We start from the raw sequence: 23,677 nt of genomic DNA, 5'->3' as shown, positions 1-23,677 counted from the left end.
TTTTCACCCCTTTTTTCAATTTTTTTTTTTTTTTTTTTGCTACCAGAAAATTGCGCTAGCAAATTTTGCCCTGATGCTGCAAATTAGCAGTGCTATGCATGGTTTAACATGCAAGGCATGCAGTTTGTGGCACCATAAAGAGGTTTGCAGCACCACAAACCGCATGTGCCTGCATGTCTGGATCTGGCCTGAATGCTTTAATTAGAACATGTTTTCAGTTGTTCCATCTCTGTATAATAAAAAGAAACTATAGCCTGTCTCTGAACTACCTACCTATCTTTATCTCCAAAGAGCACAACACTAGGAAAGGCCATTATATAAAACTACAGAATGATGGTGGTCAGGGAAGAATCATCAAATGTAAAGAAAGATTGCATAATTGAATAGAGTCAAAGATTTCAGTTTAAATTATTTGGATTACTGAAGCATGGTAAATTTAGTGAGGTAAAAGAGACCATATTACAAAAACAGCTGTCCATTTAGGAACATTCAGGAAAGTTATCAGGGAATCAACTGAAAATGTAAAGTTGATGTATATGAATTTACGAGTGTTGAGTCTAAGTGAAATCCTCATTCAGGAATAAAGGTGCCTTAGCTCACTGTAGTTTAAGCATTTTTTAAAGCTTTAATTGAATTGATCTTTCTAAACTTTCCTGTGTCTCTTTGCAGACAAGCCACTTAGACATTAAAAAATAGAGAATAATATGGGTTGCTGCTTGCCATTATTCATGGCAAGGAGTGTGTGTAGGTATTAAATTAAAATGAAGCCGAAACAATTTAGGTTTTGAAATGAAATTTGTACTTGTATTTGTTCAGCTTAGGTCATAACTGCTATAGCATTTAGCACATAAATAACAATTTACACTTTCAAAGTAATGTGTAAATATGCACTAAGTGGAAAACGCACATAAAACAGACTGAGACTTCATCTACAGTTAGCCAGAGGGATTTTTTTAATGCAGTGGAACTGAATACATTTATTATATACTCTATTTAGTGGCTTATCAGTGCAGCTATCTATCAGTTTGAAAAATGTTGCTGGTGGTATGGAATATTAGGTGGAAAATCATTTAATTTAGGGAGATTAATGGATGAATTTGGTGGTAATCAGGCATGCATGACTTGCTAAGAATAGATATTTTTGTTAAGAGACTAGACATAAAAAATGGCTTGATGTAGAATATAGAGATGGGTTAAAGTAGGCTCAATGATTTAGTGATCTTGTCAGACATACTTTAATTTGTCTTCAGTACAGCTCTCCTTCAGCTTACAGACATACTTCCCCCAACCAAATGGAGAGTTATCCACTATGGTAGTACTTGGGTGAATAATGGCGTTCACAGAATCACAGATACCACTCGTTTTCCCTATAGTGTTTTCTTTAGCTTCTTTAGCATTATCCTAAATTGCTCCAGAACTGGGCATAACATTGCAGAGACACACGGGCCATTGTTAATATTGTTGTTATTATTATTCCCATTTTATGTGATAGCCATCTCTATAGTGGGAAATAACAGTCTGAGAAAAGCAATAGCTATTTTGTTCAATTCATCTGTAGTTCACTAGTTTATCATCACCCAGGATCTTTCTCATACTACCTCAAAGATAGCCTTCCCCAAATTTGAAGAAATGCTGTTTATTTCTTCATTCTACAGAGAATATATGATATAACAGTCACTTATTACTTCAATTACTGTCTTATATCGCTCTCTGTATCAATTAACAACTTGATTCTGCTCTCATGCAAGTTCTCATACAGTCCTCCACATCTTGTCAACAATTTTGGTCAGGGTTGATTTTACACCTTCATCTAGACTGATAATAAAATCAGTTGCAATGCTTACATTGAGGATGGACCAAAAAATTCTCTCAAGAAATCTGTGTAACTCCCGTTATCACTAATAACAGTTACTTCTAAAAAAAAAGGCAGTCTGCAGGATCTGCACTGAGCTAGTAAGATTTTCTGAAACTCATATTCTTCCCAGTCACCGCATTGTCTTGACTAGGTCTTGATTTAGAGGATACTGCCATGGTAAGGGCAAAACAATAGTGACCCATGACAGTGTCCTTTGTGTGGGATGGTAAGAGGTGTACATAAAAACTTGTGCTTGCCTGAACAGTTCCCATTTCTAGGTTACCCCTTGGCTTCCCTGACAGTATTGATCCTATAGGAAGCATGGTATGAGCAAACTTTTTATTTTCTGGTGACCACCTTTCAACAAACTTCCACAGCAATGAAAACCAACTTAAATTAGTGCAGACTCCCCGCTAACCTACAGAGAGGATCCATGAGTGTGTGGAGAAATACCATCACCTAAGCCTTATGTCGTCTTCATCTGTTAATCTTATACTCATACTTCTATGAGGGATGATGTTGTGGAGGCAGGAGCACATTCCCTTCACTCACTGCCAAAATGATGCCAGCAGAAGAGATGATTATGCCTTTAGTGAGGGGCAAGAGAGAGGTACTGCTGACATACTCGCTGAACATGTCAGTCTAGTCCTTTACTGGGATGCTTGTGCAAGAAGAACTAAAGAATGGCAGTCAGCATTGAAAAGAAAGTGTTGAATGGATAGACAAGATATTTTTTGTGATATGGGAAGAAAAGTAGGGATTTGTCGCTAGTAAGGTGAAAAGCAAAGGTAAATCATTACATACAGCTCTTACCAAATGGCCTGTTTCTCACAGGATGGCACAAAAGTGAAAGGCTGAGCAGAATTGTTTTTGGGTTACTAAATAATAAGTCTGTTTTTTAGACTGAGAATATACAGCGAGGAAGGAGTAAGAATAAGTGTTTCCCCTCTTAGACGTCTCTATTTAAAATCTGTCTCTTCCTACTTTGATGCAGAGTGGGAATGGGGGCCTTGGAAAGCAGCAGTAAAGCTAGCTTTAATGAAATTTTAATATATCATTTAATATTTTAGTGCAAGAGATCTTTAGGCTTGAAGGTTTAGACATCTTATTTCTTTCACCAGAAAGAAGTTTGTACTTGCTGGACCTGCTCCCAAATTTTCATTGCCTTCCTATATTCCAGTGGCATTTATGATACCAGAGCTAATCTTCTAGAAATCCAGCCACCACTGCATTTACAGGAACTAATCAGCCATTCAGAGTCAAACCTCTGTTTTACTTATACAAATTCAATAGCAAGTGCTACAATTTAAAAGTGCTTTTACATTGATTGCATTGCATTGATTATTGCATCATAATGCTTTGTATGCATACACATCTTTAACTGCTTGTTTAGTTTTTCTCTCTCTCTCTTTCCTTCTATACCAGAAGAACAAATATTTTCTCCCTAGATCACCAATTCACATCTTGAGACTTCCTGAAGAAACGACTTCATAGAACAGACAATAATAGCTAGGAAGACACTGCGTGCATATGGTAGGGAAGCAAAATGGGACAAATCCTGACCCGGGTAATTTGTGCCACAGAGGCCTTCAGGCAGTCCAGGCAGAAGCCAGGGTTGTAGAAGGATAGTGAGGGGTGAAGGAGGAGATTCTCTCAGCAACAGCTGTTATAGAGATGTCAATATTCAGTCTTTCCCGAAAAGCGAAATGCACAGTGCTCCCTTCCCTCTCAAAGTGGCTTGAGGGATTGGTATTCTGGGGTGGGGATGGGATCCCCTGAAGGAGTGACAAACTAAAGATATTGAATGTTCAGAGGGGTCTAAAGGCTGCTTAGAAGTCTGCCTGCACTGAAACATAACTGCTTGCCATCCCAATGACCCAGGGTAAAGTGAAGACACAGTACAGGGACTGAGACAGATGCAAACAAAATAGATAGCTTTCTCCCCTCTTTTTTGACCATGTCAAGTCTGTAGGGGATTAACACAGCCTCAGAACTGGGAAAGAGAAAATTGGAAGAGGGGGCAAAATCCACAGAGGAACCATTGCTGGTGCTTTTGCTATCTGCCCTCTTCTCAACCTCTAGGAGAAATGACCAAAACTTTGTGAGCCAAGAACATCTTCCTCACATATTCTCCACAATTCTTAATACATATGGATTAAAGAGGAGCTCCACAATGCAGTGTGGGTCCACAAACCCAAGACACTAGGCTCCAAACACCCAACAAAGGGACAACAGCAAAGAATGCTTGGGCTCCCCATGGGAACTGGAGAGAAGTGGCATGGCAGAAAGGCAGATGCACCATGGAAAATTCTGCACTTTGTTTGGACTGGCTCTGGATGATCACTGATTATTCGGTATTATATAACATTTTACACTTGTTATTTAACTGTATCTTTCAGTGCCCCATTGAGGTAAGTGTTAGCACCTCCGAGTCATTTGCAGGGAAGGTAAAGCTCAGAAGTTCAATGACAAGCACAATACCAGACAGCAAGTCAAATCAAAAACAGAATTAGAACTTGGGTCTCCTGACACAAAATCCTGATGTTAATTTATAAGAATGAAACATCCTGATCCTTCTACTATTTGTGCTCAGCTCCAGGAATTTTGAAATACCGGTAATGCCTTTTGTCACTGGTGAAATTTAAAAAAGGTTTGTAATGTTCACAGCCACCATATGTATCAAGGGAGTAAGTAGTATTATCCCTATTTCACATATTCAGAAATCCAGGATTAGAAAGGTCAAATGACTTGCTGGGGAGCACACTGTGGTCTAGTAGAGATGACGCAAGCTTTTTTGACATGAGAAATGTCTGATCCTGGTTCTCAAATGGATTCACTGCATAGCTCTGAAGCATATCACTAAGGTTCTCTGAGGTTCAATTTATACAAGAGAAATGCTCCTATTTGTCTAGTTCATTTCAAGTGTTGTGAAGTTTGATTAAACAATACCTGGATATATTAAGGAAAGCAGGTGATAAATAAAGGAAGAGAAGACTGGACAGTTGGAACTTGGTTCTTTGTCATTTAGATGATGTACTTGGGTGAGTAAATCAGGTGTAGAAGGAGAAAAAAGGCATTACAATTTTATGGAATTTCTTTTAAAATTCAAAAGCCTCCATTTTGACATTTGACAAATCTTGGCACTTGTAAATTATCACTTTTCATGCTTTATATAAAAAAATCATTTACAAGTCCCTTTTGCAGAGATTTTGCTATCCAAAAACAAGCTAATTCTGTGTGAGGAGAGCAAACTTGTATTTTACCTAGCTCTAATATTTTTTACAAGCTTTCTGCTCAAAAAAATTACTTACATTATATCTAGATTTAGGAACATGTGCCAGCCATTGTATTGATCTGGCATAAACAGTGCCTACCTTCTAATTTTCTTTACAATTAATTAGTAAAATAATGAGGCACTGGTTTTTCTAGGCTACTAAAAACATTTTAACAGACCAGAATCTTTATTATTACAGCAATGCAGAGACACAGCAACAGAGACAATTATAGATATAAGAGTATGAATAAATAATTCGAGCAGAAATAAAACTACAGGTTAAATCATGTAATGGATTTGAAAAGAAATTTTTTTAACACTTGCATTTCTACAGGATAAAATGAAAATAAATTTAAAAAGCAATTAATGGCACTTCTATACTTTACGCAGCACTGTTAAATGCAGCTTACTATAGTTGGAAATTTGACTTTAAAACATATACCATGAAAATTGGCAAGAAAATAAACTGTGCATTTTGTTTCATGACAGTAATCACTTTCAATATTCTGTGAGGATACCCAGGAGACATCCCAGGATGTTTGGTCATGAACAGTAAAACTTAATCAGTGTTCAGGAAGACGGTAAAAATTACTGATCTGCAACATCTCACATGTTCAAGTCAATTAAATATGATTAATGGCTACCCGAGCTAGTGTGTATGTCACTCAGCATGCACACACACAGAGGAAAAAGGGGACTAGCAATAATTGTGCAACTTCCTCCTTCATATTCATGTGCAGATGCATCGTGGAGCACAAACATATGGTGGGGAGGGTAAGGGGGAAGGAGGAGGGGAGGAGCTGTTATAATCCAGGAAACAGTAGAAATGATATAAACTTCCCATTGCTTACGAATTTGCTACACTTTAAATGTGATTTACTTGAGAAAATATTCTCCAGTTATACAAGCTTCTGTACTTCATGTTCCCTTCAGGGTATTATAGAAAGGTCCTTGCCTTTGATATGAGGTGCCAAATTGCTAGCAGACAGAGAAAAGTCCTACTTACCTGAGCAGGCGGTGGCTGTTGTACATAGCCCTGTGGTGGTGGTGGAGGCTGCAGTACTTGTTGAGATACTGGTGGACCTGAACTTGTAAATCCTCCTGGGGCAAGCTGCTGACCTGGAGAAGCCATGATGTAACCAGTCTGCTGGGCAGACTGCTGTATAATAGGCGATGGGTAGACAGGACCTGAAGGCGACTCAGGGTTGTCTCCTGATGACTGACGACTTAAGCTCATCTGGTTAAACTGTGTTGTCATGTCATCTCGCTGTGGGGCAAAAGTCAGTGGAAAATGATAAACTCTGCAGTAGCTCTCTGCAGTAGACATTTGAAAAACAAAAAGCCAGATACAAATACGTACACAAGATGCAAGAGAAATTCACATACTAAATAACCCAGGGTAATCCACAACAAGAAAGAAAGAATAAAAAAAATGCACATACATGCTGCAAACCTTTTGACAGATGCTTTTAGACCATAAGATAAACTATTCCATGCAATAAAAAAGCAACTTCTTATTGTTTAGAATCCTTTGATGTTCCCTTTATCTCTAAAGGCTAGTGAGCTCCACAGTTTCCAAATTCAGATATTTTCAACATAAAGGGCATGAAACCTACTTTACAAGCATGGGCCAGTCACCTGCACAGACTCTCTTAAGCAAAACACTCTACAGAGCATAGCAAGGATTTACCAAATGTTCCAAGAGGAATTCAGTGAGCTTTAAATAGGTGCCTCACTACCTTTAGATACTTTTGAAAACCCTAGCCCATATATTTAATACAGTATTAGACAAAAATAGCTACGCCTCCAGCTGCTATTGAAAGATATTTTATGCAGGTGATGAGATGTGCATTTTAGTGGTTTAGGAGACAAAATCCAGCTGGGGTAGGAACCAGTATACCAAAGTGAACATATAAAATATGACCCCAATTAAGTCAATGGAAATGAAGTCATTAAAGCCAAGCTTCATCCACAATCCATATACAGGTTTAGACCTCAGTCTCACAAAGAGATCTGAGTGGGTATTTATGTCTGTCCAGAGTCCTAATGTTTTCAAGAAAACTCTACTATTGTCCTTACATCTTCACACATATCTCTGTCTGCACATGTAGGTCCATTTGTCTTAAGACATGCTTGTATTCCAGATACAAATATCCAGAAAGAGCCTTCATTCAAACACCACATTCTCTCTAGAAATACAACTATACTACAGGTACATAAACATGAAAATTTGTCCCCTTACTCATTTCACTTTGACCAAAACAGACAAACACACTGAATTCAGATATTGATATATATTCATATTCATTTTAAATGGGTTTATTTTATTGTGTTAATTTTACTATTGTGTCACTTCCGGAAAATATTCAACATATTTACTGGCGGGGATTTTGGAAAAAAAAAAGTGAGTTTAAATGAATACAAACAGACTATTTCTAAAAAGTCAATTTCTCAATGTGCAGTTGAGCCAGAAATCTCATAAGAACATATGAAATGTCATACTAGGTCAGACATCTAGCCCAGTCTCTGACAGTGGCAGCTGTGGATGTTTTAAAGGAGAGCGTACACACAGAACATGACTAGTGTAATCCAATCCCTGTCACACTCTCCCTGGCATCAACCATCGTTGGTTTAATGGTGCCAGATGACACACCCCTGACTGTTTTGTTTATTAGCTATTAATGGATCTGTCGCACATGAATCTGCCTAGGCTCTTTTTGAACCTAGCTATCCTATCTGCCTTCACAACCTCCTGTGGTTATGAGTTTTAGAAGTTAACTATGCACCAAATGAAAAAGTACTTTCATTTGTTAGTTTTAAACCCATCTCCTGCTAATTTCAGTGGATGCCCTCTAGTCTTTGTACTCTGGGACGTGGTGAATAACAGGTTCCTGTTCCCTTCCCCACACTCTTCATGGTTTTATCGACCTCCATCATATCCTCTCTCAGGCTTCTTCTTTCCAAACTGAAGCATCCTGGCTTTTTTAGTTTCTCCTGGTATGGCAGGAGCTCCATACCTCTGACCAACTTGATTGTCCTTATCTGTACCTGGGGGGGGGGAAGCTACACATTCAAATTAAAGCTGGATAGAAACCAGTTGTTACACATTTTCAAGTACTAACTTTATAGCTGGTTGGCTCTCATTATAGCTGGATAGTAATTTTTATTGTGTAATAATTACTTTGCATATATGGTCAGTCTAAATTTATTGTGTAATTGACCAGTTAGTTGTGCAAAAATTACTTTGAACTTGTGGCCTGTCTTACTTTGCACATGTAGCTAGTCTAAATGTATTGTGCAATTAACCAGTTAATTGTGTAATACAGGTAACACGTAGCTGGGGCATAATTCTACTACATCCTTTTTGAGACACAGACCAGAGCTGAACTCATTACTCCAGATGTGGACACATCATACTTAAGGTTTAAATCTATATTCTCTTTGTGAACAAAACACCATAAACCAACATTTTTCAAAACTCTGGGCCAGATCCTCAGCTTGTGCAAATTGTGTAGTCCCTTTCAAGTTAATGCCAGCCTAAAGACAGGTACCTAGGTAAGTTGCCTGATTTCCAAAAATGCTGAGCATTCACAGCTTCCATTCACATGATTGGAAATCACTGCAAACAAGGGCATAGACCATAAGTTCCTTGGGGAAGAAACTGTCTTTTTGTTTGTGATTGCACAAATGGGGTCCTAGTCCATGGTGAGGGCTAGTAGGCCCTACAATAATACAAATTAATAACAACACATCTAAGGAAAATGCACAAGAATTCACAATGAAAATGAAATTTAATTAATAAATTAACCATTTGGCTTTGCATGACAACAGTTTTAGTTTCTAGGATATATGGCTGGAGAGAATATGCCACTCTTGGATCCATTAAATGCAGGGCCTTTCTTCTAAATGTTGGTAGTTCTATTTTGGCTCAAAAGGCACCTCCTAGGAGTGCACTAATAGAGATAATTGGGGCTAATTCTCATAGCCTAATTCTGATTTTAAGGAGGCATATTGGCTGATACCGATTCAATTTCTGATACCAGCCCAGCAGCTTGGAGAACTGCGTGCAGCTGGTAAGTAGTCTGGTGTGGTGGAAGGGGAGAGGGGGAGGGAAGGGGCACGGCAGTGGGCAGATAAAGGTCCCTGTGGTGAGGGAGGAGTGGGGCTGGAGCAGGGGCTGGGGCAAGCACTGCCCAGCCAGGGCGGGGCAGGCGAGGGATGAAGCTGTGGCTCATCTGGGAGATGCAGGGGGGAGGGAGGGAGGAAGCTCCCATCGCTGCATGCCACTTGTTCAGGAGCTGCTGGTCTTGCATTCACCTGCTTGTCTGGCAGCTTTGCCGCTGCTCCCGCTGCTCATCCAGGACAGTATGGGGAGAGGGAATGTGCCCCCGGATCTGTACAGGGAGGGATGGGGCAGGCTAGGAAGAGCCCTGTGTAGCCCCAGCTCCAGCCTGCCCTGCCCCGCGCAGATCTGAGGGTACAAGCTCCCCCCACGCCCTCCCAGGCAAGTGGCAGGAGCAGTGGCAGGAGCCACCAGATGAACAGCTCCTGGATGAGCAGCGCAGTGGCGGGAGCCGATTTCCTACCCCTGCACCGCCCAGATGAGCCGCGGCTCCAACCCATGTCCGCCCTGCCCTGGCTGGGCAGCGTTTGCCCCAGCCCCTGCCCCACTCCTCCCTCACCATGGGGACCTTGATCTGCCCCACAAGCCTCTTCCCTCCCCCCTCCCCTTCCACCACACCAGACTTACCAGCTGCATTCAGCTCTTTAAGCTGCCAGGCTGTTCTCCTTGCTGCCTATGTGCTGCACTGCATGCACACATGGGTATTTATTGATCAAATGATCAGCCACAGCAGGCTGATTTCTGATACGATCAATTTTCTTTATATCAGTGCCGATACGATATCGGACCAATGTATCAGTGCACCTCTAGCATATTCAGTTCTGTTTGCATATATGGTGTGGCAACATCTGTAGCTTGAGGGTATCAGTTGCAAATAAGAATTTCAGAGGAAGACAGAACCCAAAAGAAAAGTCCTGTATTGCCTATTAAGATACCAGCTTCATTCTACAGTAACAAAATATTAGCCCATTAAGCACCAGGCCAGATTCTCCAGAGAGCTGCTGTATTAATTTTATTCTACATGCCCATTAGTGCTTTGTCATGACTTGTAGTATATCACATGCCCCTAGGCTTACAGCTCTTTCACAAATATCCTGTTATCCATATGTTATAAGATCATAGAATAAGTCCAGGCAGTGGATTCAGAGTACAAAAAGAGCTACAATAATTTATATAGATTCAGCATAAAGCATATTTCAAAGTCTCGTACCATTTTCACTGATTTTGTTGGCAAAAGCCAAACAGTTCCAAAAGTGTTGAGTAAAAGAAAGATTTCCAACATACACCTTCCCATGGACTAACCCGCATTTCTCTATACTGACAATCTCCCTCCCAACAAACACACAAAATCACCTCTCACACACAACCTCCCACCAAGAACAGATATTAAAAAAAGAAAAATCTGTAGTACCACAGAAAATTGCTGCGTTGGAGAAACTGGCAGGAGATGCTGAGGAGGATAGGAAACTGCTGGGTATTGAACTGACTGGGAAGATGGCTGCATAGCCTGAACAGGCTGCAAAATAAAACAGAATGAGATACAGTAACTGAAATTCACCAATTAGACAAATAACAAACAACGATTTCTGAAAATTAAGATCTCAAACAATGCCCTCGCAAAACAGGTGCCCCTCACTTCAGACCCACAATCCTTTACCCCCACCAGGTTCCTCACCCCCAAATTTGGCCCACATGGAGCTCAGGGAGCTTGGCTGGTGCAGGGGCCACAGCGCTACAGCTGGGGGGTGGGATCTTGGCTGAAGGAGGGAGGGAGGAATGGAGGGAGGGCAGGGCAGGGCACTTACCCCAGGAGGCTGCAGCAGTGGTGCATAAGCAGTGGGGAAGCCTGGTGGGGGCAGGTGGTGCCACCGGCCCAAAGTTGTTGCTGAGTGCAGGGGAAAAGTGACCTTTCCCCCTCACTGCTACTGGGCCTTTTTTGCTGTGGCCGCCCAGAGCCCATGCCAGGCTGCCCTGCAGCTCCTCTGCACCACTAATGCTGCCCCGTGGGGTGGTCTGCAGGTTGCAGTGATGGCAGCAGCAAGGCCATACAGGGTGGCTTGGGTACAGATTCCAAAACCATGTGCTCAATTAACGCATTAAAAAAATAACGCGTTAACTGGTATTTGCATTAATCGCTCACGTTAATGAAGATTAATTGACAGCCCTAATAAGGAGCTAAAACAAAACCATAATTATTTCCTGATTACTGGTGTACTAAAATGCTGAAATATGGAACCACATATAATTCACACAAAGATAATGAGGAAAGAGCATGAGCATATATTTGAATGTTTCTTTAATAATGATTGATTTCATTCAGAGCTTTGTTAGAGTTGGAGAAACATGGAATACAGCTCTCAGATGCGATGGCTTAAAACATGACCACCAAAGTTGTGATTATCTAGCTAATTTGGGGGATACATTTAGGTAAAAGAAAGAAAGACTCTGTAAAGAAAACTTCACTGAAGGTATTTCTCTCATTTGGATGAGACATATACAAGCTTGGTACTATTTTGCCCTTGCTGTTAAAAAACTATTCAGGCTGTAAGTTCTGAATCATGCAGTTTTAGCTACTGAGACAAAATCTGTTCCTGGTAAAAACCAAAAGTAACTTGATCGGTTTCTGGGTTTACATGGGGTAACCTGGGAGCAGAATGTAGAGGTATTCTCCATGTGCAGACCTGGATCACTCAGATGATATACCATACATCGTAGTACTGTACAACAATGTACAGGATGGCTTACTGCATAGCATAGAAACCATGTGCTGGAAGCAGGTAGGCACACTCGGGGTCAGCCACCTTGGTGTAATGTACAGAGAAAAGTTCAAAGAGCCTTAAGCTGCAGGGACCTTTCTATGGATCAGACTCTCTACCCATAGCAATAGCAGAAGCCAGGAAGTTCCCTGGTGGTCTAGCTCCATTCATTGTAGGCTGCAGGAAAACTTGGAGCACTGAGAAGGGCCAGAGGCACAGTAGAGTACAGTGGCAGAACCTCCAAGATCCATAAAGTCTGCAGAGTGCTATTTTGTAGATGTTAGGGGGCTAAAATCTCTCAGGCCAATGAAGTTACATAGGGAAATTTCTATAAGGAAATTCTCAGTTATTGTGCTAAAAAGGCAGCTTCTGTGGCTTTTACTACACTAACCTGCACCTCACAATGGAATTTCTTTCACAATACATTATTTTCTGATCTTGCTCTCATTTGGACACAAACTACATTCAACTAGGTGTCCAGAATGGGGCCATCAGGAGTGATGGTGATTAAGTTTTCTAAGTCTATTTTTCTGTAAAGAGACTTATGTAACTCCTATTAAGGTTATATCGCATACACATAACTGTGTAGCGGGGGACACGCAGTGAGAACTGCCATATGACATTTTTACAGACAAACTATGCAAGGGATCCTAATGGCCAACCAGTTGTGGGCAGCTAATTTATCAATTCTGTCATCTCTTTTTAATCATACAAATGCGCACACATGCAGAGAAAATCTGAACAGTAAATAAAAATGTGAAATTTGCAATAGCTAATAAACTTAATTTTAGAAGCTCTGAATATTAGAAGGATGTTCAGCAGAAGATCAATAGAGATATGTGCATCGATAAATATTCCCCCAATCCTTTACAGAATTACAGATTGGACCGGTTTATAAAAGACCACTTATAGCTTTTACTTGCATGGCAATTTTTTCAAAAGGAATCTGGAGCTTCTCTAGACATATACCACCTAATTGAATAGTCATTTCCAAAATGAAAGTTTGCCTCAAATGGGGGATATTTTAAAAATCTTTATCTACTTTATCCACCAAGAAAATATTTGATAGCTCAGACTCCATTTGTTTCAAAAGGAAAAATCCCAATACCCTGACATTTTATTTAGCTGCTTTTTTGAAATGTATAGTACAGCTATTCAGGGAAGGTAAACACACCTAATTATCCCAGCACTGATGAAAGCTTGTTCTCCCCTTTCAACAGTTGTCGTACCTGTGTGACAAGGTGACTTGCAATTTGCTGCTGTGGTTGCTGAACCTGCTGTTGCTGTTGGGATGAAGGCTGCTGCTGAGACTGTCCAACGATCTGGCTTCTAATTGGCTGCTGGCCACTGGGAGGATTGTATATTGCAGGTGTACCATCAGGGTTTACAAATGGTTGGCCTGAAAAAAAAATACCCTTAATTTGCAGAATGCTTTTCAGAGCATAGCAGCCAGTAAAAGAAACGAGACCCCCATGTATTTACAGGCCACTCTCCCTTGCTTTAATTGATCTGCAACAATAAAGTGCTCAGTGCCTCTGTTTAAGGCAGCAGTTATCTATTTTTGCAGCTGTGCCTGGGAATACATGTTCATCAATAGCAATTTAAGGTGTAGGTGACAATTTTTCTTCCACCAGGAAGATTTATCCGAGAGCCAAATGCCACTTCAGTACATCATATCCAAAATGAGTGGTAATGCCAAGATAAAATCTTCATATGACTGCATGTTCCAGCTCATCAGCACCGTAGGCTTTGCATGCTACACATAGCAGGAGAATGACCAGTTCTGTAAATATATCCTGGATAGTGCCTACTGAATTCTGATCACAAATTTCAGGTTCATTTCCCCTGAATTCTCAACCCACAGTAAAGATTCCTAAATATGGAGGCACAGTGAGAGTAAAAGCATTTTATCCTTGGTTTACAATAGAGTAACACACGAAATGGGACTGAGGTTATGAATTAGAACTGCAGCACCATAAAACAATTAAATGGGTGACTGAAAATGGAGATGCCTGAACTCTAGTGTATGACACAAATAAAGTTGAAATTCTGCCAGAACACACATTTGTTCCAGCAGTACTTATTTCTAGTGCATAAATGAATAGAAAGTTATAATGACTATGCAAAATGTATGACTATGGTTATTTGTAAACTATTCAACAATGAAGCAGTAAATGCTGAAATACTTAGGCAGAGTACATCCATGCATGTCCTATCCCAATGCAATTTGCAGACAAACCATGAGACTATTTGTAAAACACTGTAGTTCAAATGAGGGAAAAGCTATTACAATTATTTTTGTTCCACGACTCAGTAGCTAGGTGAAGAACTTTTGAGAACAATGTCCTCTGGGCCTGGAGAAGACGGTGTTGGAAATTATTGAGCAGAACTCTAAAAATGTCTTGAAAGAGATGGCCTATAGCACACAACATTTGTCCTCATTTACACTGAAGGTAAAATTTGATTCATGGTATGCAATTTGTGAGCTTTTCATGAATCCCAGGGAACTTTCCTGTTCAGCAAAGTCCTTTTACCTTTTGCTTTTCATGTTTTAATTGGTGGACGGGGGACATAACCTAAATAGCAAAGGCAATAACTCAATTTTCCCCCAATTCTTAGAAACCCGTTAAACAGCTAAATCCCCCCTCCCCCAAGCAAACAAACAAACAAACCCAAACCCCATGGCCACATCCCCACATGCAGGCACGTCTGTTTTACGATACTACAAACCTATTTGTGGTGCCACAAATCACACATGTGGAATGTTAAAACATGCCCTGCACTGCAAATTTGCTTCATGGGGGGAAAATTTGCTACTCAGATTTCCCAGTAGCAATGCCCCTCCCCGAGAAAATAAAGCAGCACGGCACATGCTACAATTGCATGCAGCGGAACAGAGGCTTGGTCCTCCAGGGAGATGTGGTGGCTGCAGGCCAGTTTCTCTAGTTCTCCATTTGTGCCACAACTGCTCCAGCATGCTGGGAGCCAAGAGGAGCTGGGCAAGGGCAGTTTGCCCAAAGCAGGACAGTGTCTTGCAACAAAGCACACATGCAGGGGCATGTGCTACTGCACAAAGTAGCGGCACAAATTTGTGCTGCTGCAGGTGCACGCCGTTGCACATCTGGGTGCTGCCCTTGATTCTCTCCTGTGTAAAATTTCCACATGATTTTGGTTCTTTTCTTCATTCTTTTTTCTTATGCTGCAAATACAAATTTAAAAACAATTGGGAGTGTGTGACTGAGGGAAACAGAAAATTTAAAGGATTAAGAGAAACAAACTGTAGGAAATGTCTGACGGAAGTAAATGGGAGATTTAAGACAGAGAAATGCAGGTGAACTGGATGATGTAGAGGGCTGGTAGTGAGATAAAGAACTGGTCACCTCTATGTTGCAAAACAAGATTCATGACAGAAGCAGGGCATGAATCTGAAATTTTTTCTATCATTCTTCAGCCATTCTCCTGTTAATCTCCTACCAGCTCCTGCTTCTCCTACTGCCTGCTCAAGCTGTCTCCACCAATGTATTCCTCTTCCTTCTTCATGTCTGGCACCCAAAGCCAGGGTCAAAAGCAAAGCAGGAATGTACCTTGCTCTCTTTAAAATTTGTTCACTTCCTGGGTTGGTGCTTAGTGCTGCAGCTAGGAAAGTGCTTCATTCATAATGGGTGAAATGCTGATTACACTGATTGTGGGAGAAGAGTAGGTCAGGTCCTGGTAGTCATCATTACCTGAGAAGCTGGTTTTGTGCTGGTTCTTGTGAATGTGTGGGGTGGAATGGCTTGGAGAGCAGTAAATGATTTTTTCTCTTGTCCAAGCCTGGAGACTTAAACCTTCCAAAGCAGCAGAGTAACACCACCATTGGGTGCCTGGGACAGCTATGATATAAGGCAGTGGTAGTTGGGGTACTGGTAGATCTGCAGCCTCTGCTCCAACTCATGGCACTTAACATAAAATACCATGAGTTACAGTGCCCCCCTGAACCCAACAAACATTCGTCTGTTGGGGTGGGGAGGGGGATTGAGCATATCTGCAGGAGCCTGAGAAGCCTGCCTGCTGCCAAGAAGCCACCCCCCTCCATCTCACCCTCCCAGCTCTGCGGCTGTCATCAGGAAGGTAAGAGGGAGGGGGGAAAAGGGAAAGGAAGGAAGCTGCAGGCTGGCGTTTGCTGGCCTGAGCTGGAGGGGAAGGGAGCTGAGGGGGGCCTGCAAGGTTGAGGAGCTCCAATCTACCTGCCCTGCCTCCAGCTCAGGCTGGGCAAACCCCAAGCCCACAGCTTGCTCCCCCTCCCCATGCCCTTCCTGCAAACAGCACCAGTGGCAGGGAGGGGCTGTATCAACCCAGCCCCAGTCACACCACACATTAATCTTAGGAAACACAAGTTCCCTAAGGCAGTGTTTCTCAACCAGTGGGATGTGTCCCACTGGTGAGACTCAAAGGTCATGTAGATGGGACTTTAATTCATTGCCTCTTGAAAAAATCAGTTATTTACACTTCAGACAGATGAATCAACAGATATCTTGAACAGTGCAATTTTGTGGGGTTTTGTTTTTAACATGGTGGAACCAGGTTTTTTTAACAAAATGGTTGGTGGGATGTAAGGTGCAAAAGGTTGACAACTGCTGCCCAAAGGCATTCTAAAGTGAAGTCCCTTCATTTGATCCCTCATTTGATGAGGGTTAATTTGTCACGTGATTGGCCACATTAAAAGTGCTTTGCAGCTATGCACATTTAAAAATGTAGGCACAGCTGTATAACACTTTCAGGGGGCCGATCTCATGAAAAACAAAATTTCTACGTGAGCCCCTGGAGATATCGTTTATTGATATAAAAAGGCATTCACCATAAAATAATGAGCTACAGATCTGAAGAAAAATGTAAGAGGCTTGGAGAGTGAAGGAGGTAAATTGGAACATTATTTGTATGTTAGTGGAGACAGGAAAAATTAAATTCAGAAATGGTCAGCATTTATGATGGAGCTAACAAGGATGACAAACAACCAAAAACCATCCACTGGGGGGAATGCTACAGTGAAGTCCATGGGTAAAGAAATGCTAAAACAAAGAACAAGAAGACAGCTAGGAGTGTAGCTATAGCAGTCTCAGAGATTTCTGACAGATATCTAAGATGAATCTGAAGCAACACTGCAATCAAGAAGGATGACTGCACAGGAAAGGAAAAGCATAAAGAAGGGACTTGAGAAGGGGGATTTATGAAGAAGAGAATCCAGAAAAGATTTTTTCAACAAGAAATGAAAAAGAGAGTTTCAAAAGTGTAAGTGATACACCTGCAAACAATGGGGAATTAATTATTTCCCTGATGTAAGGGGCGATAGGAGGCTAGTAATAGAAAAATTATAAGACATAAGAAAGAAACAACATGAGATATGTTAAATACTGAGAAGATGAAGTCCAAGAAGGCACTAGGAGAGACCAGAAAATAGGCAAAATAGATTGAATGGTACTGAACTGTAGAAATGCTGTTGCTATCTTTCCGCAAGAAATAAAAACTTCTGCAGGTAAGCTGGGCAAAGTTCTGGATCAGAAAAAATGCATTTAATAGAGGTGGTAGGTTGCCAACACCTAAGAGAAAGTTCAAAGGTGTCCAGAGGTTTTTATATTTTTCTGACCAGAGAAACCAATGTGTCAACCTGATGACTGGGTCTCTGGATGCTGGTATGGGGTCATATGGTCACTATGACTACACAGTATGATAGGAAATAAAATCTTTAAGCGACAAGCAGTTACAATCAAAGAAGGCACAGTACTGAAGATAATCACATGGCAAGAGGAGAAGAAAAGGCTAAAGTGTGATGCTACACAGGAAAAGAAAATCCATTCACTAAGGAGAAAAGGGCTTCATTTTTCCTTTCTTTAAATTATCTTCTCCTCATCTAGATTTTTATGAATACCCATCACGCTAATGCCTGATCACATCCTGCAGTATCCATACTTTCTTTCTGAGGAATTTCTTTTCCAATTTTACTGTAATAAGATGCAGAGATTTGTGGCTTCGCATACAATGACAAATTTGTATTATGCATTAAAATCAGCAGACACTATAGTCAAGTTTTTATTTCCAGCACATAGAAGAATGGGATTCTATAAATCTGAAAAAGGGTCTGATACTTCAAACTGAATTGCTCCTTTTACCTTTTTTAAATATATACACTTAAAAATTAGCTATAATGATAGACAGGTACCCAATGTGCAAGCAGCAGAGCTAATATACACACAGAAAAAAATCCTCCTTGAACGACATATAGAGTAGGTACACTCACTTTCTCTTTCTCATGTCTTCTCTCTCTCATACACTACTCTTCTTTCTCTCTCATACACTACTCAGTTATGCCTCTGAAGAAAAAGTGGCATGCTAAGGTGGAAAGACATGCCATTCAAGTGTTGGAACCTGGAGGCATTAAGCCTGTGAGAAATACAATGAGGCCCTAAACACCGGTGACATATGTTAGCTAGTGAGAGATGCTATACCTGTACATGAGATATAGTGAATGGCTCCCAAAGGAGCTCTGCTGTCATATGTGTGGCAGACCTTTGCCAAATTCTTTCTATATAAGCTGCTATTCATGGTTTGGAAGGATTAGTAGCTCTCCTTAATCCAGCCATGTGAAGAGTGGATGGACTTCTTCCCATGCATACTGAAGTATGTGCAAAAAAGCTTCTTGAAAGCAGACCACAGAACACACAAAAATGTTCCTTCAACATATGTGAGGCACTCTTACACAGAGCTGGACAGAGCTGTCAGTAAACCACACAACCGACCAAGAACATGCAAGTAAAGCTGGTGGTGTTTTTGCTCTCTCTCTACTGCCCTCCAAACTGCAGTTCTTGACAGAAACACTCAAACTCCTTCCTTTCCTGTCTCCAGTGCAAAATTCCAGTATGAAAACTCGAGAGTTTGAAAATATACACGCAAGTGATGTAGCTTGAAAAAATGCTTGTGTTCAAGAATAAGTCATTAAATCAGTCCACTATATATAAACTTTAAAATATCTTCCTGCATTTACATATGCTGAAGTATCTTGATTAGAATCAAATGCTATTATCCTCTAAAGTGCTTATGGAACACTTGATTTTATGTATCCAGGTTGAAGCCATATTAGCCTAGAGGAAAAGGCAATCAGGACTCGTAGTAGAGATGATATCTTTTGAATCTTTGAAAAGAAATATGAACTTTCATTTCTACCCAGCAGACCTTTTACAATCTTTTCTCCAATGCCTGATAAAGGGTGTTTGTGCCCAAAAGCTTACAATTAAAGAAATTTTTTTTCCAAAAATCTTGTTGGTCTAATAAAAGAGATCATCTCTACTATGAGTCCTGATTGACTTGGTTTTGCAGGATTTTTCAAGCTGTTGCATTTGTTAAGACTCCTTACCTTTTGTCCTTATTTTGTGTCCTCATCCTGACTACAAAGGTATTTCTAGTGCTGGACTCATGAATAAATTTTATTTTTTGGCACTAAACCTATTTTTATTTAACATGAAGAGATAGATGCATCCAGAAAATAGTGACTATCACTACAAATAACATTCCCCCAAAATGAAAGCCGTATGTTGTTATTCATAAAACTTTGAATAATTATATCAGACTTATGCTCCCAGTACAGAAGAAAATGTCAATACATTGCTTTTGTAGCTTTTTAATGCTCATATTAAACTCAGCTAAAAGAGGAATGCAGATTCCAGAGCCAGATACTACTTCAGTCATTGCCACTGAAATGGACCCAAGTCACTGAGGTAGCACCAGAGTCCAGGATCCTTAAGTCTTTTTTATAGTGCTAATAGAATGCATGGCTTATGATATTGTAATATGCAGTTATTTAAACATCTAATCTGAAGACATGATAAGTGATCTAGTTTAAATAAGAATCCTTTTGACCTTTCTGCAATATCAAACCCAAACTGAATTGTTTTTGAGGTTAGCAGGGGTTTACATTAATTTTTTGCTCATAATTCCATGTATCTGCTTACTTCACCTCTGTGTAGTTCCAATTAGAAGCAGGACTAGGGATACCAGGATACAAGAGTGCCTTTTCACCTACAACTTCCAATTTACTTATACAGATGTAAGCCAATAAAATGGCTTAGATAACAACACTAACTCCAGAATGCTAATTGAAACACCATATCCAAACCTTCTCTTCTTCCATTATTTAGTTATATTTTAAAGCTTTGGAAATTGTACATCAGTTGGGTCTAGATATCAGAGCAACGGCCTATTCCTGAGAAATGCTGAGCATCCTGACACCCTTTCCCACTCCCACCCTTCGAAACTACTAAAGGATTCAGCCTCTCACAAGAAGACCGCAGCACCTGGCAAGATCAGAACTTTATTTTATAGAGATTCCAACAGTGCAGTATCAAATGCAGTAGTATAACTAGGGCTGGGTGAGTGGGACACCAGCCCTGAGTAACAAATTAGGAGAGGCACCAGAATTGCCCTTCCACCCCTGTGTTCTAGCAGCAAAAGCAGCCCCACAGCATTGCTTTCACAGCTGTAGCTCCCCCACAGTGGCACCTCTCCCCCATTCCTCCCTCACCCTCCCATTCTCCCATAGTGTTTGACCAGGGTTCAAACCCTTCTTATTGTATCTCTGATTAAATTACTTTTATTGTTCCTCATTGGCTATGTCAACATATATGAAGCCAACATATACTTGCTCCCAGATGTGAAAACATCTAGCAAAATCTAGTTTTCAAATAAAAGTAACTACCTCCCCCCTAATGAAGCACTCAGCAGGTGGTGCTTCTCTAGCTACCAGTATTTTTTTGTGTGGATCTTAGTAGGATTCCCTAAAGTGTAATCAAGACGATGGGGGAAATGACAGACTGACCTGTGTGGGGATTGAGGAGGATACTGCCAGGAGGTATCCCTGCAGCTTCAAGTGGAAGTATGATATAGCTGGTGTTGCTTGGTGCTACCTGGCCACTCATCCCATTCTCTGTATAGGAAACGCTGCCTGAAGAATTTGCTGACATGCCAGCAACAATGGATGCACCTTGTAGAGGCTGATGCGTTCGTGACAGGGATCCTGAGGAGCCAGCGCTGCTGGAAGACTCTGAACCTGAATGAGATACAGACTCTTAGTTAAAAAAGCCCAGTCTTCTACTCTCCTTAAGAGTCTGCATACACAAGATAATCCATTTTAAAGATGGCAAGCACTTACTGGATGACTAGCCTTCCCCTCTGCCCTCCTATAGAAAATTGCTATCCCAGGATGGAAGCAGATAAATGAAAACTGACCCAGAGTAACCTACATTGACACAGTTTTTCTCTTTTTCTTTAAGGGGCACTCTCCACTAGGTTGGATGAAATTACTCTGATGCGGGGGGGTTGCACTGTCTGTCCTCACCCTGAATGTGCTAAAACAACAGCTCAGTGAGGTTCAGATGGTGGACTGGAATGCATGTTTTTAAAACAATTGACTATCTTCAGACTACATCTACATTCTGAGATACTACCTGCAATCAACTATGGCATAACCTCTTTCCTAAATATAAATCTGGTTCTGGAATTTTAAATACTAGCACCAAATGCTTATAAAAAAAAGAACACTTGGGAAAGTTCAGGTGAATCAATTAAAGGTGTGAAATCAATACAAAGATGTTAAATAAACATTAAACCATGTGAATGTTCCCATTCAGAAGTAAATTGGCCTTAAATCACTGTAGCAGCAGCTTAGTCCTCACAGATAAAGTTACAGTGAGCTAAGGTTACTCTGCTTCTGACTAGAATGCTGCACACAAAAATTTAATGTGCTTTAGATGTGTTCATTGACTTCATACCATTAGTTGACTCACCTTTACTTTTGCTGAGTGTCCTCATGTAAACCTGGAGAAGAAGGGGAGGCAAAAAAGGAGTTTGGTTCCAGTGTGGGCCTCAGTTTGCAGCTTGCAGGATTCCAAAGCCCTGAATCATTTCTGAATCTTGTCCTTAACTTGGATCAATTTCCTTCTTGATAATTAGGCTTGAGGAAATGTGTTTCTGAGTTCATAGAAGTAATGGCAACAACCTAGAATCTGTGGGGGTTTGTACTTACTGGGCTTCTGCATAAAGCACTCTATTGTGTAAAATCTGATGTACACTTGTACTGCCTCTTGCTTAGTGCAATTTTCTACATACATATAGTAGCTGAGCACAACTGTAGAAACCACAGTTCCATTGGGTTGCTAGGGCCAAGGCCACTCTTCCTAATCAACCAGTCAGGAAGCTAGTGCAGGATGCAGAAGAATTTTTGAATTGTTTGTGTGTGCTCTGAAACTGTGGTAGCTGCTACTTTTTCAACAAAGGTTTACATGGTATGTTGTACAAACATCCATTGGAAAATTATGAAGACTATTGAACTATCTACTTCATAATATTAATTTCTGTGGCAATTTGAATGGCAGAGACATGCTTGGATGGATGAATTTCTTGATGGCACCTTTGGGAACTTCAGCATAGTATTCTGGTATTTTCTGTTTTTAGATGTAAAAACAACATTTAGCAGAAATTCATTTTTCTCTCTGTGGAAAATATAGTAATTATCAGATCATTTTCCATGTTTGACTGGCCGTATTGCATTAATTTCAACACTGATTCTTTGTGGGGGGGGGGGAGGTTCTCGCTTTCTGTGTGTGATAGCTGACTTATCAAAATCCTATTGATCTGAATTCTCCCTGGGGATGAAAGATGAAGTTAAGTATGAAATTCTTTTATTATAATAATTTAAGTAGGGCCCACTAACTGTTATTCCTTTAATTGCCCATTTTGTGCTCTTTGAAGAAAATGCTGTAAAAGAACAGTGTAACTTTGTAACGGATTTTTTTTTCTTTTCAGATGCTTTTATGTAATAATAGTCTTAGCTTTATCAATTTATGAACGTTGGAGACAAATCAAGAGTGCCTCTAAATTAAGTTGATATTAAGAGCTGCTAGGAGCTGTGGAACAAGCATTTAATTTCTCATTTCTGCTGCATTTTAGTTAAAATGATTTTATTGAAACTAGCTTACTTTCAGAATCATCAATGATTGGCTCTTCCTTATTAACAGAAATGTTTCATTCAATGGAACAACTTCAAGAAACGAAAGAGACCAATTTTCTGCAGGTTTTGAGTCCCCTTCCTATATTATTACTTAACAACTCTTGATCATGTTTACATTATTCTTTAGAAGAACTATCCATTTTTGTTGCCTCAGCACTACAAGAGCTTATTCCCTACCATTATATTTAAGTGCTGTTATATTGAGTTAAATTCAAACACTGATGCTCATGTTTATTAATGAATAAATGCTAATTATTTGTTTATAGCGACTTTCATGTTTACTTCAGTCAACACGAGAAGAAGTCACCTAATACACACTGAAAATATGAACTAGTGAGCTTTAAAAGACTTTACAAGCCATGGAGAGTTTTGCCCATCATCCAGAAGTTATTGAAATCTAAAAAAAACTGGACTTCTGTTAGTTCACAGCTCTACATACCCCCCTTTTTTCAATATCTACAAACAATTTGTTCCAACCTCTAGTTAAATTCTCCTAGCCAATTCACCATTATGCTTTTAGACCAGGGCCAGTAACCTACAGCTCGTAGGGTAGGTCTAACCTGTGAAGAAAATGGATCTGGCCAACATCATCTCAGAGAATCACAGCACACTCCAGCCAGGGCAGCAGAGGAGG

At 40.4% G+C, this 23,677-nt stretch overlaps 1 protein-coding gene across 17 annotated transcripts in view; it reads right to left on the bottom strand.

Moving 5' to 3' along the window:
- The window catches only part of ARPP21 (cAMP regulated phosphoprotein 21), a 188,458-nt gene that overhangs the window by 61,303 nt on the left and 103,478 nt on the right, over positions 1-23,677 (bottom strand). For 11 of the 17 annotated variants that reach the window (XM_019508962.1, XM_019508966.1, XM_019508967.1 and 8 more), the window contains 4 exons: positions 20,854-21,084; positions 13,238-13,407; positions 10,664-10,768; positions 6,136-6,396 (listed from right to left, as the gene is read on the bottom strand). In XM_019508962.1, the coding sequence (XP_019364507.1) occupies positions 6,136-6,396; positions 10,664-10,768; positions 13,238-13,407; positions 20,854-21,084 (767 nt within the window). The remainder of the gene's footprint in view (positions 1-6,135; positions 6,397-10,663; positions 10,769-13,237; positions 13,408-20,853; positions 21,085-23,677) is intronic. The other 6 variants (XM_019508974.1, XM_019508975.1, XM_019508976.1 and 3 more) reach the window with 4 other exon arrangements.

The sequence above is a fragment of the Gavialis gangeticus genome, unplaced genomic scaffold, assembly GCF_001723915.1.
Source record: "Gavialis gangeticus isolate Ggan-Ray unplaced genomic scaffold, GavGan_comp1, whole genome shotgun sequence".
NCBI lineage: Eukaryota > Metazoa > Chordata > Crocodylia > Gavialidae > Gavialis > Gavialis gangeticus.
The sequence above is the reverse complement of the archived record's forward strand: the minus strand, read 5'-3'. Positions and strand labels throughout refer to the sequence as shown.